The 19132-nt window shown below is 37.7% G+C and overlaps 1 protein-coding gene across 3 annotated transcripts in view; it reads right to left on the bottom strand.

Moving 5' to 3' along the window:
* ARHGAP5 (Rho GTPase activating protein 5) overlaps window positions 1-18773 on the bottom strand; it is a 71528-nt gene extending 52755 nt beyond the window's left edge. For 2 of the 3 annotated variants that reach the window (XM_045067895.1, XM_045067896.1), the window contains exons 1-2: window positions 18272-18407; window positions 1155-5042 (exon numbers count right to left, since the gene is read on the bottom strand). In XM_045067895.1, the coding sequence (XP_044923830.1) occupies window positions 1155-4874 (3720 nt within the window). In that variant the 5' untranslated portion in view covers window positions 4875-5042; window positions 18272-18407. Of the gene's footprint in view, window positions 1-1154; window positions 5043-18271; window positions 18408-18656 lie in introns of those variants that run through there. The other variant, XM_045067894.1, reaches the window with a different exon arrangement.
* Between the last annotated feature and the right edge of the window lie 359 nt (window positions 18774-19132).

Genomic DNA, 19132 nt, shown 5'->3' with positions numbered 1-19132 from the left:
GTTAGGTGTCTGCCTTCAGCTCGGGTCATGATCCCAGGGTTCTGGGATAGAGTCCCACCTTGGCTCCTTGCTCATCAGGGAGCCTGCTTCTCCCTCTCCTCCCTGATCCTGCTCTCTCTCATGCTCTTTCTCTCTCTCAGATAAATAATAAATAAAATCTTTTCAAAAAATAAAATAAAATGAAATGACTGTAAATGCTTTATCCTCATTAATAAGCATTAAGTAGTATTAATAACAAACTGAGAAAAAATGCTGAAATTTTTTGACAGTGATTAAACATGTAGAGAGAACTAGTGATAACAGGTTGAGTACAAAAGATGCCAAAGATACTTAGCCAGTAGCATGTGCTGAGAGTACCTGTAGTAAACAAACATGTATTAAGACTATGGACATAACTGATGAAGAAACTATCAATATGCAGAATAAAAGCCTGCTGAAAGCTATCTCAAAACCACAAAAATCTTCAGCAAAGTTTGTGCACACTCAAGAGTCAAAGAGTACTAGAAGTGAAGATGCTAAAGTACCACTGTAATAAAGATCTAATGGAAATTATAAAATACAACTTAGCATACATATTTAAGTTTTCAGTGCTTAATACAATCACTATCTACTAAAAACAGATACTGCTATTTAGTCAAAATGCTACAACTCAAACTTCACAAACTTTTCTACATGTCTTTAGACAAAACACCACCACCAACAAAAAAGAATCCTAGAACTGTTAAATTTCCAATATTACAAATTATCATTTTGACTATATTGTCATGATCCTTGATTGAGACAGGTATTTCAAAATAATTTTCCAAAACTGATAGGTCAAGAAGGCAAAAAGAGAGATAAATGGGATGCTTACAACAAAATAGAGCAAAATCACGCTATATCTGGGCTTCTATTAGGAAAATAAACATATTCACCTAGAATGATTATACTGAAGAATATGAATTCAAACTTCTACATTAAATAAGGCACAAATAAAAAGGCAATTTAAAAAGTAACGAAAATATTCATCCTTACAAAATATTCACAAAATTACTGAATGACATAGGCATCCTAAGTTCTCAATGATGTCAAATTCATTATCTTAAAAAAATACATATTTTAAAAAGCAAAAACAAACATTTTTATAAACATCACTTACTATGAGTTAAACTTACCTTTTTATCTTCTTTTACTTTGTGGGTTTTCTTCTTCATTTTCTTATCATCTAACTCCTGGTCTGAGGTGATTGCAGGATTATCAATACCACCTTTCCAAGTTTCAACAGGAGAAAGAAGCGGATCTTCTTCACTTCCACGATGTCTTCCTTTTCTTTTTGTTTTAGAAGTGGTGAAAGCCTCATCATCACTCGCATCTGAATGTGTTCTTCTATAGTATGACTTGGCTTTACTAAACAGGGTTTTAGATTTGTATTTGTATTTTGAAGGCCGCCTTTCTCCATGACTTTTTGATGTTCTATCAGAAAATCCATTTTCTTCATCTCCTTGGGTGTTATTTACAAAGGAGTTTCGAATTTTAATAATGCGAGTCTGACTATCATCCGGGACAACATATATCTCTTCAGAATAGCCCTTCTGTTTGAAAATTGTGTCAATGGGTTCCGCATAGTTATCTGAAGGATCCATATCTTCAGGATGTGCCAAAGGCACCCGGGAAGTCTGTTTCCTTGGATTTTTACCAATACCAGCTTCAATTGTTTTTACAAGGTTTGGATCCAGTTTTTTCACATTTGTCTTAGGTACAACTGGTTTAGGTTTAATAGGTGGAGGCACTTTATGGTTGCGTTCATGGTCATGACAATTTGGGGTGCTATGAATAGGATATTCATTTCCTTCTAAATCTAATCTGTATCTAGAACGGTCACTAGGTGTTGGAAGCAACTGTACATCATCTCCAATTGGGCTATAAGGAGGCGGTGCTTCTGTATCATCATCTGAATCAGGATAGTTGTTATATGGAAAACAGTCTCTGGGAGATGGTAGAAAAACATCCTCACTTTGATGGGTTGACTCCCTTGTATTATCAGATAAATAGGAATTTTCTATCATATTTTTTTTCTCTAGAACATCACTGAAAAACAGTGTAAAGACCTCAGTTTGTCGATGATACTGAGATAAAGAATACAGTGCAGTAAATTTAGCAGAGATCTCAGTTGCAATGTGTTCTCCTTCAGTCATTAGTTCCTTGATCGCCTCATTTTCAAAAAAGTCTGCTTGGCTGTCAGTAACTGCCACCAGCTGTACAGGAATGGTGTCCTGAACTTCTGACAGAAATGCTCGAAGCATTCCCATTGACGCTTTCCGTTTGGCAGAATAAACTAATATATACCCATGAACCAGTTCATCTTTCCTTACTCCAATTGAAGAATGGTATGATAATATTGTGATCTGTATTCGCCTCCTTTTTTCACCAATGATTTTATCAAGCATTAGGGAATTATTTTGTCCAGCTTGAGCAGCACTACAAGAATGAGAATCAAGGAAGGGTGAAAGAATAAGATCCACACTAAAGGGATCACCACACATGGCACACATGACAATTCTCAGGTCGGCTTCTGATACATCCTTACTGGTTGGAACTGGGCTCACGACATCTAAATTATGCTTTACTGATTCTAATACTCCTCTGAGAGCTTGCTTTATTTGGGTTTCATTAAATTTACGAGGATATGTACCAGGAGGTACATCGACAAAAGGGCATTGTAACTTGTTTGCCAACTGTTGCCCTTGGTGCCTGAGAATTGGTAGATTCTTACTCATAGAATCTCTCTGATTAGCCAGAATTAAGGTAAATGGAAGATTAGCCATATACTTATCTTTTCTGATTTGAGAAGCTTCAGTTCTTATTTTTCCAATAAATTCCCCAATAAAATTCAGTGACTCAATGGAATTAAATACACAGAAGCACCCATGTGGTTTAAAGGCGGCAGTCCACAACTGACTTAAGAAGTAAGGCGACTTGGCATCAACTGGCCGAAGATCAAGTTCATATATTTTTCCATCTAAGGCATACTCATCATCAGTAGATTGTGTTCTTATCTCATTTGCTAGTTCTTGAGCAAGGCCATCCTTCCCTAAAATGAAAAGGTTAACTTTATCTATACTGGTACTATCATGATATAACCGTAAGCGGCCATGATCCAACTGTGAAAGACTACTAGCAAGTAACTGCTCCACTTTAATGTCTGTACAATTTTGGCCACTAAGACAGGTTTCTTTAGTGGGATGATAAACAAACCCTATGTGCTTAAGTAGAAGAGATTCCCTATCGGGTGCAAGTTTCTGTAAAGCTTTATATCTAGGTTCTTCACTCAAAACTGTATGAATTTCACTCATTTTATCTGAACTAGGTGTTGCATTAAGATCTAAATCATAAAAAAGTTCAGAGTGCTCAAAAAGCATTTCCTGAAACTCTTCTTTGGCCTTTTCAACTATTTCTCGCTGATGCCTACCATACACCTCTTTGCTATCAGCCTCAGTGATATATTTGAAGGCTTCATCCTCCATAACAAAGCACATAACTTCTTCCCACGGTTGCCCAGGTGAAATGAACTGAATTTTTTCCAGAGTCTTTTTGAATTTTTCCTTCATTTCTACCCTTCTTTTCTCTGATATCAGATGCTGTACATGGTTCTGATAAACTTTTTCAGCTTCTAAAGTGCTCAGGAGGTCAAATGGAATTCGTCTATCATTAATTTTATCTATGTGGTCAGTTTCATCCCAGGGTGTTTTTTCTAGCACCACAAAACATAACTGAAAATCTGCTCTCTTTTCCATTAACTTCAAAGCTTCTGACCAATTCAAATGTTCAATCTCTTCTAGGTTTGGCAAAAGAGTGTTAAAAGCTCTTGGTAGAGTATTTATATATTCTTCTCTCCTTTTTCTTATATGTTCCTGTTTAAGTTGTTCTATATGTTTTGAAAATGTATTTCTGGCCTTTCTTGTTCCCTCTAAGTTGATGTATTCTTCATAATCAGGATGATTTTTTAATTTATTACTAACAGTTTTCCAAGTTGCATGATAATCTCTCACAGTCTGCACAAGTTTTTCAAACTTATCTGTTGCTGTGACAACAAGTTGTCGCTGTGTTTTATAAGCATCCAGATAGGGAATAATTTTAGGCTTGCCACGAGTTTTATCCAACATTTGTACCAGTGCAGTAAAACATGTCTCAATGTTGACATTAAATCGTGCTGACGTTTCCACTACAAGAAGGTTCTTTTTGTTTGAAGCAAAAGCCTGAACTTCTCTAAGATAATGATCCACACATTCATCACATTTAGTTGCTGCTATTATTACAGGCTTTTTTGATTTTGATAGTTGGACAAAAAGATTATTCACAAATTTAAGTTGATCATCAAACTTCCTATTGCATCCCTGGCTCACATCAATGCACAGTAAAAATCCATCTACATTGAGCTTCCCTTCAGGCATTTGCTTCTGTTCAAAGTCTTGCTCCAAGCCCAGCTGATCAGTGCAAATGTACATTAGTTTCTCTGCTGACTGCAATTTAGAGGCAGCTGCACGTTTTATATATGGTTGCAAATTCGTACTCCGATGAGGCAAGAAAGTCTGGTCATCAATGAACTCTGTTTGTTCAATGACATGAATTTTGCATTCTATTCCATCTTCACCATTTTGTGTTATGTCACCCCAGTATAAAAAGTGATCATTGTTTACCACTCGTCCTCCAAAGTCAATGGTGCTAAGCACAGAAGTATGTTCTGGGTAATATTCATCTGCTTTTGAGCGTACAAATCTATTGCACAAACAAGACTTCCCAACTCCACAGTTACCTTTATCTTTTTCAGTCCCAGAGAGTCCAACTACACTGATAGTATAGGATGGGGGGCGAGGTTCTTTGTTTTTTGCCATCATAACTCTCTTCTCATGTCTCTACATTCATAAAGATAACCAGATATACTTCTCATTCTGAAAATAAAATCCTCTCAAAATACAGATCCCAAAGTTCAGAACTATATTTGGTTCTTTGTATTTCCCTCATTTCTGTGCAGAAAGGTCTTCAAAATCATATGGATCATCTTCCTAGAAAGAGAAAAAGGAAAAACTTTAACCATGAAATTACACATTACATCATATACACACTAAATATATTTATAACAAATAACTATGGACATTAACAATAAATATTACATGTATTTTTGGAAGCCACCATAAAGACTGTTTATGATTTATTGCTTTAAATGCAAGATGACTTCAAAATTTAAGACAAATCTAACAATTAAAATAACTACACACATAATTTAAGGTAATGTCTCAAGAAATTTAAAATAAGCCCCTAATAACCAAATGTGCATTTTATTTTACCTCTGCTCCTTCCTTTAAGTTTGAAGAAATAACTAGTCTTTTCCCCTTCCTCAATTTTCTTGCCTTCTGTGACTACATTATACTTGTTGATAATTAAATGTATCAGTTGCCATTAACAACTCCCTTACAACTTTCAAAAACAACCTATTACATCGTTCCTCAAAACTTGTTCCCTAAAATGGAATCTCATATAAATTTAGGAAGATTTTACAATTATGTAAAATTTTTCACAAAGTTTAACACACTCCTGTGAAATCTATCAAATTTTATGCCCCAAAACGAATCCAGAACATTCAAATACTTCAATAGGAAAACTGAAATGGACAGTTAATACAAATACTGAAAGTATTTAACTAGACCAATGTTTCCCAAACTATCAAGGTGAAGGATCAATTTTTATTTCATATCTGCGAGTCCAATTCTGTAAAATCCAAAGTGAACCTTTTTCAAAAATCCAAACCCTAATAAGATTCAAGAGACATAAAATTACTGTCCAACTACTTCTAAATGTTCTTGATTTCTATATTCATTTCCTGTCAGAATAGTTATAAACAGCTCATGGATAACATTTTGAGTAGAACCAAGCTGAAGAATTTTGAGATTGTCTACTTGAGACAATCGTTTAGAATTATTTGACATACCAGCAACATGAAATAACCCTAAGAATTGAATGTAATTTAATTTACGTTATTTACGTGAAAGCAGTCAGTCAGTCTTTTATATAAGTTTTATTTGCAGTTTCTTCATACTTTTGAAGTTGAATTAAAAGTAATATATCATTTCTCCCACGCCAAAGTTTCACAAGACAGGGAAAATATCCAGTTGTATACATCAACATACATGAAAATTATCTTCAATCCAGACAAAATAAAGAACACAGGGAAAAAAAGAAAGGAACCATCACTTGCCCCCAAATACCTGGCTTCTACATTGACCTCAACTGCAAGTAAATAAGTAAACAGCTATTGGTGTGAAGTAAACATCTATTCAAATTATACTATACATTTACTATACTACTATTAATGATTAAAAAAACTATTAGAATTTAAAATTATGACTAATAGTTTTGGTAAAACAATGTTAAAAGTTAAAATTTCAGATTTACTTTTGTACTTCTGAAGTGTATTCTATTAGCTTCAACTACAAATATTAGTATCTGCCATATGATATACAAACAAAGCATTTATTAGATTCACTTTCATGATAAAATAATCCTGTGTTGAAGGAGCAACACAAGAAGTAGAAAATCACAAATACAACTGATTTAAATCTATTATTTATGAGTTTATGAAAACAGCAAAACCGAAACTGCTTTGAGTCATAGCATCCCCACCTATAAAATGGGGTTGTGCTATCTATACAAATTTAAGAATGAAATCATTTTTTAAAATAAGTGGCTAGCAAACAAAAGAAGTTTAATAAGTAATGTATCAGTCTGATTCTTGGAATCCGTGAAGCTGTCAAAAGATTTTTTGTAAAAAATTACATGATCAGATTGCAACTTTAAAATATCTACCTGGCAGCAGTATATACAATAATTAGAAGTAAAAGAAATTAGGGGAGTCCCATCCAATCCTGATAACTCTTTTTCATTAGTGGAACTTCTAAAAAATATTCATCTGGTTAAATTGGGTACTTGCACCTAGCACCAGTTTCTTTACCTAACCTACATAAAAAAATATTTGTATTTACTGATAAGAAAACAAAAGGGAATGAACTGGATAACAAAGTTATATACAACGATAAAAAGGTAAAACAAAATTCACAAAAACAGCATGATTCTATAACAATTGAGAAAAAAATGGAAAACACACAAAGGAAAATACAAGGCCTACCCTCCTTCTTACTAGAAAAGCAGAAAACTGCAGACAGTACACTTTAAGATGTACATCAAAAGAAAACATACCTAGTGGTTACTCTGGGGAATTTTCATGTTAAATAGTATATACACTAGTACTACATGCAGCTCTTTATTAAACAAAAATCTGTTCTAAAACTAAGAGCAATTCAAAGACAAGTAAGACTGTTCCCTGCCTTCTAGTTTAAGAGACACAAATAGAAAGGTTAACAGTACAAAGTCACATGAACCTAAGTATTATAGAAAATTCTCAACTACAAACCTAATCCCTTGCCTTAAGTCACGTTATTCATTTCTCATATGCTTATTCCAAACACATTAAAAGAAACATTCCTGCTCTCCTACAGCATATACCTCAGAATACTGAGAATACAGAATACTTTCTACTTTAAGTTATAGAGTGTAAGCAGAAATAAAAACACTCTTAACATAAAATGTATTTTTAAAGCTACAGGAAGAAAAGGGCCTTAAAATTAAATGGAGATGAGTGGAGCATGAAGTTACCACCCTTTTGGGGAGGCTTTATATCTAATGAGAATAAAATTATTATATGGAGGATAAATTTTAATATTGGGGTTTCAACACACATCCTAATAAATTTGATAGTGGCAGGCTCTGAATCATGAATATTAAAGTTTAAATTAAAAATGAGGTAGCTTTGTGTGACATTTATGGTTTTCACACCAAATTCACGGTAAACTACCAATTAGACACTGAAGAACATCCATGTTCTTCCAGGAAGGCTACCTGGTTACTCTGAAATCAGCTCCAGAGCTTATGTCATGAGTCACTACAAAGTGATTTTCAAACGGTGGTGGAAAATTCTTTCACTTACATGTAGTAAAAAATATTGGACAAATAAGCGCTCTCTCCCTCCAACTCAATCATCAAAAGCAGTACATGCTTTATCTGATTTACAGGGTTTACTTAACTCAAAAGATCTTTTAAAATGTTTTTCCAAAAGCTTTAATATTTAAAAAATGTTTTCAGAGTTTAAAAAGTTTGAGAAACCAGAAGACTAGGAAAAAAACTGCTATAACCCGCCCTCAAAAACATTTTGCTATCTGTTTGGGAGAGTATGGTGTTACCACCTCATGAGAGAAAGATAGCATTCATGAATTTGGCTGTAACAGGATACAAGGGCATTTAATTTCAGCCACCTGGATAGTTTACACATACATGAATTTTCTACTGGCCCTCAACATCCAGGTCAAAATTACTATCCATTAAGTAACTAAGGTGGTTTTTCTTCTGCACTGATTAAAAAAAAAAGAATAAAAGAATCCCCTGTTTTTTGTGTGTGCTCCTAGTAATAAACTAATAGCTGATATCTGTATGCAGGCTATACAATTTAATCTGAAAATTCCTTTCAAATGTTTAATGATAATATTTGATTATGTTGATCCATACAACTTCCCGATTTTTTTTTTAAGATTTTATTTATTTGACAGACAGAGATCACAAGTAGGCAGAGAGGCAGGCAGAGAGAGAGGAGGAAGCAGGTTCCCTGCCGAGCAGAGAGCCTGATGTGGGGCTCAATCCCAGGACCCTGGGATCATGACCTGAGCCGAAGGCAGAGGTTTTAACCCACTGAGCCACCCAGGTGCCCCCAACTGCCCGATTTTTGATGTGACTTTACTTTCATGTAACTCGTTCTCATTTTCTCCTATCTTTACCCTGAAGAAACCATGACAAAAGTAGCAATCATCGACTCAAAGCTATCCAGTTAAAAGGAGTCTCTGGATGACCAATCTTTATTCTCTTAAGCAAAGTACTGCTTTTCAGCAGTTTGCAATGCAGTTGTTTGGGTTTTTGGTTTTTTGTTTTTTTTTAAAGATTTATTTATTTGAGAGAGAGAGAGAAGGGAGGGGTGTCAGACTCCCACTAAGCAGAGAGCCTGATGTGGGGCTCGATCCCAGGACCTGAGCGGAAGGCTGGCTTTCAACCAGCTGAGCCACCCAGGTGCCCCAGCAATGCAGTTTCTTTCTCATTCTACCTTTAAGTTCATTTTACAACCCTTTCAAGGAAATGTTTAGATTAAGTACCTTCCCAGAAATTAACAACAATGTATAATTTGAGTAGAACTATAGCTGATGAGAGAGATGGAGGGATACACCAACTATCTGCCTGATATTGTTGAGTGGTCCCTAAAACTGTCTTAAAAATGAAGCCATCTATACGACGGAATTTTCTAAGATACGTGATAGCCATTCAAACACAACATACTACCTCTGATGGAGTTGTAATAACATCAAGTGCTTTCTGCAAGAAAATTTTTCAAGTCCTACAGGGAACCTAGGAAAAATCAATTCTTAGTGATTCTGGACTTAAACCAAAATTCGTTTTGTACCTTCTCACAAAGTTTGTGTTCATAAATATAAGGTGGAATTTAAAAATTATTTTATACTTTTAAATTATTATACTTTGTCAGGAAATTCCCTTTGGTCCTATCTTCAAAATATATTGAGAATTTATTACTTCTCATTACATTTATTGCTCTATTTTTTTTTTTTTTTTTTTAAAGATTTTATTTATTTATTTGACAGAGAGAGATCGCAAGTAGGCAGAGAGGCAGGCAGAGAGAGAGAGGAGGAAGCAGGCTCCCTGCGGAGCAGAGAGCCCGATGCGGGACTCGATCCCAGGACCCTGAGATCATGACCTGAGCCGAAGGCAGCGGCTTAACCCACTGAGCCACCCAGGTGCCCCATTTATTGCTCTATTTTTTTACCCCATCCACCAACATATCTGGCCCCAGATTATTCCAAAGACTAGTTTCCCTGATTCCATTCCTGCTCCTCTTCCCATCTATTACTACCAGAGTAGCCAGAATTTCCTTGAAAACATTAAGTCATAGCTTCCCATTCTTAGGCCCCAAACCCTCCAGAGACTCCTAAACGTCAAAGTCAAATCCTTTCTATGGGATACTATAAGATCTACCTTCTCCAATCTTGTCTTGCTCTCTGACCTACTCTCATATATTCTCCCATTCTCATTCTGCTCCAGTCACATAGAGGAACACTGTTCCTCAGCATCTCTGCTTTTACACTTGCTTTTCCCGAAAACCCCCCAAATCCTCCTTGCCTCTTAACTCCTAAGTTACTATACAACTTATTTATTACTTGTCATTAACTCTTTCCCTCTCCCCACCCCAGACCATACTTAATAAAGATCCACAAAGGCTCAAATCTTTATTTCATCAATGTATTCCAAAAGCCTCCAACAGTGCTTCCCATGTATTAGCTACTCAATAAATTCATGAAATCTTAATAAATGTTCAAATCACAATGTTGTTAATTCTTTGGCCAAAAAAAAAAAAAAAAAAAAAGAGGAAATCACATGATGTTTACTAAATAAGCTCTGTAACGTATTAATCTAAAAGTTTTCTAAATCTATTAATGGAAGGGAGCCTGGGTGACTCAGTCAGCTGATCGTACTGGTTTCAGCTCAGGTAGTGATTTCAGTTTAGTGAGATCTAGCCCTGAGTCAGGCTCTGTGCTCAGCACGGAGTATGCTTAAGGTTCTCTCGCTCCCTTTTCTTCTGCCTCTGTCCCTCTCCTTACCCCCACCACGCCATTCTCACTAAAATAAATCAATAGATAAATAGATAGATAGCTTTAATGGAGTAAGTGCACATGGATTTCAAGGTCATTACAAGTCAAAAATTAAGCCACCAAAATGAAGACTATGATCTATATCTATAGTATCTTCAGTCAGAATAACCACCTAGTTTTTCAAAAATATTTTTTAGAATCACAATTATAAGAAATTACACATTCCATATTCTTTAGGCCAAATATAATATCCCTTATATAAACAAATATTTGAGAAAAGACAGTTCCAAGCCCTAAGACTATCATATATTTCACAATGTCAGACAATCTAGACTAGCTTAATAAAAGTAGCAACTGAATTACTAAAGATGAATACGGCACAATACCGATATAGCACTACTTTTCTTAACACTGCTCATTCTCAGTAACAAATTTATCAATGCCATGAAAAATCACAAGGGGAAAGCCATTTTAACATACAAGATAACTAAAAACAATGTGATACCCGTAGAAAAGTCAGTTATATTCCATAATAATGTCTTTGACCAAGTTTTCTACCACATAAGCACATAATCTTAAGGCTGAATGGAATGCTAAAGACATCATTCATATGAACTGCTCTTTACACAAAACTATAACCAAGTTAATGAAAAGAAAATCTATTAAAAATTTCAACAACTTACACAGCAACTAAATAACCTGGAAGCATATCTTGGTAGGATTCAGAATTAAACTATGTTATGATGGAAATTTTATTCTGGTTTTTTTGGTTGTAGTTGTTGTTATTTATTTTTAACCATATTCCCAACACCCTAAACAGCACCTGACACACAGCAGGTACTCATATATTTTCTCCAGACTCAGATCCTAAACCACTAAGCAATCCTGAAGTCGTATTTATAGTCAAAATTAACAAAAATTACAACCATGTTATGGGCCCAAACACTATTAGTATAGCAATATATTCTAAAATAAAAAGTCTCCAGTTTTTTTCAAGAGTCCGCTTGTTAAGACAGATTAGGTAGCCCTGAAGGCTCACTGGAAATACTTCCAGGAGGGTCCAAGGAGGCAGTACTTTGGGAGCAGTGAAGTCCTACTCAACAAAGACAATTCTGCTTTTATTCATTTTTATCTTTTGATATTTCAAGTACTTCTTGTTTGAAAAAAAGTTTCACTTCATTAAATATCTTTGAAAACCAATGACCTAAACTATTTCCAAACCGATTAACTACCCTATTATTTAATCAACAGTTTCCTCTAACAACACGTTATGTCCAACGCCTTGGTATGAAGTTATTCTAAACTCCTTCTAGACCATATCCTCATTCTGTGGTGAAAACAGAAGAAACAAAGGTCATTTCATTTATATCAACCTCTGTGAACAATCCAGTAAGTATTTACTGTGCCTATCTCAGCTTTATGTCAGAGGTTTCGAGGGTACAAAGGTATATAGTATAGGGAAGTCCACTAAGCTAGTGCTATGAATATTCACCTCCCTTCCAGATTCTGAGGTATTCTCACCAGAGAACAGAGAAGTGAGGGAAAGGTCATGATTTTGACATACAAGATTATAATGCTATAACAACGGAAAATCATTATTTTCATTATACAAAATACGATAGATAAGTCTTAACAATTTTCTTACTGATGGCAACACTAAGGTTAAATAAGAATCTCAGGAAGACATATAGACTAAAAAGAAGGTATAGATATGCAGGGGAAAAAAGGCTCAAAACCACTTTCCCCACAATTTTAAAAGAAACTTTATGGTACCATAGCTGAGAAGACAAAGGTGATGTGCCATAACATGGAACTGATAAATGCAACAGGAATTCCAAAACATGAAAGATCAGTGTAAGCTGGGACAGATGAGGTTTGGAAAACTGGCCAGACAGTATATATTTTAGGCTTTATATACCACATAGTGTCTGTCAGTAACAATTCAAGTCTGCTGTCACAGCACAAAAACAGCCATAAACAATTCTTAAATGAATGACCATGGTTGTTGTCTATGAACACAAATTTGAATTTTCATATATTTTAATGAACCACAAAACATTATTCTTTCAATTGTATCCTCAACCATTTCAAAACGTAAAAAGCCATTATACAGAAACAGGACAGAAGGCCAATCTGATCCAAGGGCCATAACTGCAGACCCCTGGAATAGATTAAGTAATAGTGAGGAGAAAGGATTTGAACCAACTTTGAAAAATAAACTGGATTTGGGGCTCCTGGGTGGCTCAGTGGGTTAAACATCTGCCTTCAGCTCAGGTCATGATCTCAGGGTCCTGGGATAGCCTGCTTTCCCCCCTCTCTGCTTGCTGCTCTGCCTTCTTGTGATTGCTGGCTCTCTGTCAAATAAATAAATCTTAAAAAGAAAGAAAGAAGGATAAATAAACTGGATTTGAATTTTAGAAAGAAGTCATTCCAGGTGTGTGACTAGGGTGGAGTGGCTGAGCACAGCTGCCATGCTGAAAAGCAAACTTATTTTGTTTCTGAAGATATAAAGTACGACTATAGAAGGTCTTCAAGGACAAGCAGGTGTTAGACCTTATAATAAGCAATAAGAAATCATTATAAGCTAGAAATGGAATACAAAATTAATTTGCTGAGGCACAAAGCCCAAAAGATGGACAAATCCTGGAGGCTTGAAAGTACCTCAACTACCAAAGAATTCGAAAGAACAATCCAAGAAAAAGAATTTGATGACTGGCTGCTAATTTTAAGAAATAAAGACAAATGAGTCAGTGTTTCTTAACAAAAAACTGATCAGTTTCAGCAACAGATGGTGGTGTCACTTGAGTTTCAGGTGACAGTATTTCTAAAGAAAAATGAAAATACAGAAATTAAATAAGGCAACATTAGAATTAATAACATAAATCTCAAGATCATAAATGTAAGAACAATCATTTAAGAGCGTATTTAATTCAATACTCTTATAAGAAACACCTAGTTATTAGTTAATAAAGAAATCTGGATCTTTCAATCCCCCAGATCATAGAAATGTTAATTTTCCACTAGTTCTCTAAACAGTCAACCAAAATAAAAATATAAGTAAATAAAAAGAGTTAATATTTGGCTCTGAAAAAAATAAGTATAGAAAGAAACAAATTTTTGGACCAGGAAGAATACATCATCAACAGGAAGAAAATGAACAAACTATAAAATAATCAACGTACAAGTTTTTGCAAGGTTCCTTGTAATGCCAAACACAGCAAAGATAAAGAGTAACACAAAAGCTATTTCCCCAACACTTCTATTAACCTTGTGTTAAAAACTTTCCCCTAAGCATTTCACTCAAAAGGTACAGATGCTTTTAAATTTTTACTTTATATTTTCCCCTCATCAGCCAATCTATCTTCACTTCCCTGTGCTTTTGGTCCACAGTGTCCTTAACTTGTCTTTTTTCTCACTCATCCCCATCTTCCCCAAATTCTAAATCTTATTTCCTTTATCTAAATTCCTTTACATCAATTTTAAAAATCATTATGCCCTGCCTTCTATATGGCTCTTCTACTCTATCTTGAACTGGCATCTAACCATTCCTAAATTGTCAAGCTTTCTCCCCACCAAAGCTGTAAGCTCTTCTAAGGGAGTAGTATCTTATACTTCTTTGTATTATTCACAATGCCCTAGCTGCTCAATAAAATAACGTGTAGGAACAAAACAGTTAAACCTAGTATGAAGCTAGAAAAATGAAAATTCACTTTTACCACTAACTCTTCATGATGAAAAAAACTTGAGAATCTAACCAGATGATACACAGGTCATATTTTAAACCTAAAATTATGAAGTTCTGTAACTCTTATTCCGAAGTAATAGTTCTAAGGAGTCAAAAAGAAAAAAGACATGACCAAACATTAACAATCTATTTTTACTGCAAATCTAAGGTATTGTAGAGTTAACCTCCAGAAAGACCAACCTTGTTTACCATCCCTCTTATATTCAAACTCCTATTTGCAGTTAATACATCCATATTCAAATGATTATTCTGTAAATGATTCCCTAAGAGCATCTTAAATAATAGTTCTCTTTTCTGCATTTCTTAGTACTTGTATGTACATATTTACTCCTTTTTAAAAATTTTTTTTAAAGATTTTATTTATTTACTTGACAGACAGAGATCACAAGTAGGCAGAGAAAGGGCGGGGGCGATGGCAATCCCAGGACCCTGAGATCATGACCCGAGCAGAAAGCAGAGGCTTAACACACTGAGCCACCCAGGCTCGCCGATTTTTACTCCTTTATAGTTCCTCTTCAACTAAAGCTCAAGCTACACAATCTCTAATTTATCTTGGTATCCCCAAGGCAAGGCACACAGTAAATGCTAAATAAAGGTAATATGAATTAATGAATTAATGAATTAAAAAACACAGGCTTTAAGTTTCCTTTACATGCAGATTTCTTTCTACAAAGAAATTCTTAGATTTAAGTATAATACATTTAACAAACAAAAATAGTAACTGCTGGGTTTTCAGAGGAAGTCTCAAGCCATCCAGGAAAAATCCATAAGGGGTTCAAGTAACAGAGTTTTAAAACCAATTAAGTTAAAGTTCATGCTTAAAATCCTTCACACCGAACTATTTTTTAAAATTTCTAATACAGTTTTTCCTGGTTTGAGAAAATGATTAACTAAAGCCTTCATTTAAACAAATAAGGAGCTTGATTACTTAAGTCACCAAATGATGTGTCACTTTATCAAGGTTTCTTCACCATTTGTTATAGAAAACCAAGCTCCCCTGGTGTACTTTAAATGTATTTTATAAACATTTTTTAGGAACACAGATATTACTAAACAGAACACCATACAACACAGCACTTCTTGGGTAAATTACATTCTCTGCATAACTTCTTGGTGTGCAAAGAAAAAAATCATGGGTCTTACAGGTCTAGAACGAGTTTTAAAATAATTTGTATAGAAACTATAGTTTGAAACTTACTCTGTAGCCACCAGAAAGTTTTTATTATGCCATTTCATACTAAAAGGCAAAATTTACCTTAGGGCCTGCTAATGTTGAAAATACTTTAGTAGAATTCTGAGACAAAACTTTTCCTTCAGTATTAAAAAACTGAGTTACAAAACTATTTTCTAAGCTGTATCACAACTTCAATTCCAAAAAAGGAATGCAGAAACGATATTCTATTTCTTTAAAAAAATAAAACTTAACTTTCAAAGTCAAAATAATTTTCTCCAAAAAGTAAGTATACTAAATCTGCTTTTCAAACAGAAAAAAGTGTATGTGCATGGAGGGATTTCAAAGCATTTTGGAGATGTGACAGAATTTAAAATATGAATTTTGCAATACATTTTAAAAATTGCTACAGTAATTTAAATGGGGTGGGTGCTTAAAAATGACAGAGATACCAGACTTCTGTGACAAGTCTTTTTTACAGCAAAGTGTAACCCACCCATTCCCCAATGCTTTTATAACGAATATATACAAAGAATGGTTAAATAACACCACATGCTGAGGAGGGTTAAAAAAAATGTAGCCTGCACAGGACAACCAAATCAATTGTTATCTAGTCATCTGTGTCCTCTTGACTAAAGTCTGCTTTAAGTCAATCAGATCGATAGCGCAATAGCACCATTCTTGAGAGTTAAATACACAGCTATACCCAGCTTTTCAATCATGTATGTTTGTTCATACAGTGCTCTAAGGGCTATGAAAGTTTTTGGTGATCAACACTTAACACATCTCCTCTGCTCTACTACAGATATAGGAAATGGGAGTCAATCTGAAAGGATGGATGAAAAGGCCAAAAGTGAGAAAGAATTTAAAATGGAAACTGTCTGCAAACTTTCCAGTAGATTACCTATATAGTATGTATATCTAAAACTATTCATTAAGAATAGTTTTATCAAGGGGAGCCTGGGTGGCTCAGCAGGTTAAGCCTCTGCCTTCGGCTCAGGTCATGGTCTCGGGGTCCTGGGATATAGCCCTGCATCGGGCTCTCTGCTCAGTAGAAAGCCTGCTTACCCTCTGTCTCTTCCAGCCTCTCTGCCTACTTGTGCTCTCTCTGTCAAAAAAAAAAAAAAAAAAAAAAAAAAAAAAAAAAAAAAAAAAAAAAAGTTTATCATATTGAAGTCAAATAAACTGGAATTGACAATAAAACATCTCCAAAACACATTTTACTAACATATCTCAGTATTTTTCCAAATAGTTGTATCTGGATCAAATTTTTGCTACAAGAAACATTTTAGAAGATTTTGAGAAATACTTCCTGAAGTGAATCCAAGTGTATCGAATGCAAATAACTCCCCTGTCCCCGTATACTTTGAAATTGGGTACTGGTTTTGGATGTTCAAAATGAAGACCGCAAACCCTTCCCTCCACATGCCCCGCCAACACCTGTAGAAAGCAGCAATGGCAAAGATCAGTAAATACAACGTACTCCATCGTTTTACACTTGACTCTTAAAAAAAAAAAAAAGGGTAGTTTCTTAACTATAACAAAGAAAAAAGCAAATTTTCGTTAGGAGCTTAAAAATGGGTGTACACACAATCTGTATGCCTATTTTGGTCTAGGTCTAAAAACACTTAAAACTCCCATTTATTAAGCATGAGCCAAAACTGGATTTCTATCATATGGCGTAAGTATAAGCGTCTCCTTACAACTTTCTCGGAATTTTACCAAACACCCTAATAGTTTGCCTTTACTTCCGAGCACCTTTCGGCGCCAGCTACACCCACAGTCTCCACCTCACTTGCATTTCTAATAACGCTGTGGAGGGAGGGTGTGAGGGAGTGAGTATTTATGTGTGGATAAGTGCGCGCGCGCTCCCGCGCGATTCCCCACCCCCACCCCGATACTTTTCTTTAGTGGAAACAGAGGGAGAATCTAGAGGTTATTCTCACAAAAACTCAGTATCAAAGCCTTAACCCAGCCGCAGTGAACTGGTAAGACTCCGCGTTTTCGTTGCGCAGTGCAACTTCTCACACCCTACCCCGAGCTTTCGCAGATGGGAAATTGGTGAAGAGAACCCAAGGAGAAGTGGGGGAGATCGGGAAAAAGTGGAAGGGCCGATCCCCTTGAAAGGCGCTTAAGTTTGCAACCAAGATTATGTTTCCGCGAATATGCGCCTACTCCCTCTCCCCTTCCAGGTGGAACTCGTTAACAGCAGCAACCCAGCCAACAGACACCGCCACCTTCCCTCCCCTCGTACCATCGGAGAGCAAGGCAAGTGAGGGCGGCGGGCGAGAGCGGACGCCTGGCGGGGCCGGCGCAATCCTCGGCCACCACCAGGCCTCCACCGACCCCGGCCGCGTCACCTGTGGAGAAAGCGCCCCCTCCCCCGGCCTCTCTGCCCTTCACGCCGACCGTACCCCCGCCCCCCGTGGCAGCCGCTCCCCGCTCGGCCTGCGAGGACAGAGCTCGGCGCCTGGCTCCCTTCCGTGCTTGCGGGGCCCCAGCGCCTTGAACTGGTTACAACCGGCGGCGGCTACCGAGCGGGGCAGCCGGTGGCGGGAGGGTCCCAGTCGGGGAGGGGGGAGAGCGGACAGGCCCAGAAGAGCGGGGATCGCAAGGTCCTACCTAACACCGTCGGTCTCCTCCGTCTCCTCCTCAACGGCAGCGGCCCCGGCGGTGGCGGCGGCAGCGACATTCCTGGGGAGCGCTCCCGCCGCCGCCGCCTCCTCCTCCTCCACTCTCTGCTCGCCTCTTCCCCGGCGCGCTCACCGAGCGCCGCGTCCCTTCAGCCACCTCCCCCCGCCCTCCCCAACACACACACGCCCCGAAACCTTAAGCCCTACAGCTCCCGCAGGCGGGTAACCCACCCTCCCACCCTCCCTCCCGCCACCAGCGGCGGCCCCGTCCCTCCCCCCTTCCCCTGTGCCCGCCGCCGCGCCGGGCTCAGTAATGGCGGCCACTCCGGCTCCCTCGCGCTGACGGATCTCTCTCCCTCTCTCCCGAACTTTACCTCAGCATCTCTCCCGGCGCGCACCGCCGGAACGCACGCGCGCGCGCGCAGCCACACACCCGGCCGGGGGCGGAGCGGCGGCGCAGCCTCGACGGGGCGCGCGCGAGCGCGCACCCGCGCACCCGCACCGCCCTCCCCACAATTCCCCGCCCCCGCCGCCCTCACCTCGCGGCGCCTCCCGCGCCGCGCGCCCGACTGGGCCCGCCCCTGCCCTCGTCTCCGGGGAGCCTGGGAAGGCGCGAGCGCTCGGGCCGGAGGGAGGGGAGCAAGCGCGGGGCCGCGTCCTCGCTCGCGTCCGGGCTCCCCCATTGGCTTCTCCCCTCCCCCTTCTTCCTCCGCCTCTCCCACCCATTGGTTCCCTCTCCTACTCTATTCCTTCTCACCTTTTCCCTTTTACCCATTGGCGTGGGTATTTTTCCTCAGCTTTCCCCTTTCTCCGTATTCTCCTCCGTCCCATCCTCCACGCTTTAGAAGCT

The sequence above is a fragment of the Mustela putorius genome, unplaced genomic scaffold (genome assembly GCF_011764305.1).
Source record: "Mustela putorius furo isolate JIRA1106 unplaced genomic scaffold, ASM1176430v1.1 tig00003898_pilon_pilon_pilon, whole genome shotgun sequence".
Lineage (NCBI taxonomy): Eukaryota > Metazoa > Chordata > Mammalia > Carnivora > Mustelidae > Mustela > Mustela putorius.
Note: the sequence above shows the minus strand (reverse complement) of the source record. Positions and strands in the feature narration are given on the sequence as shown.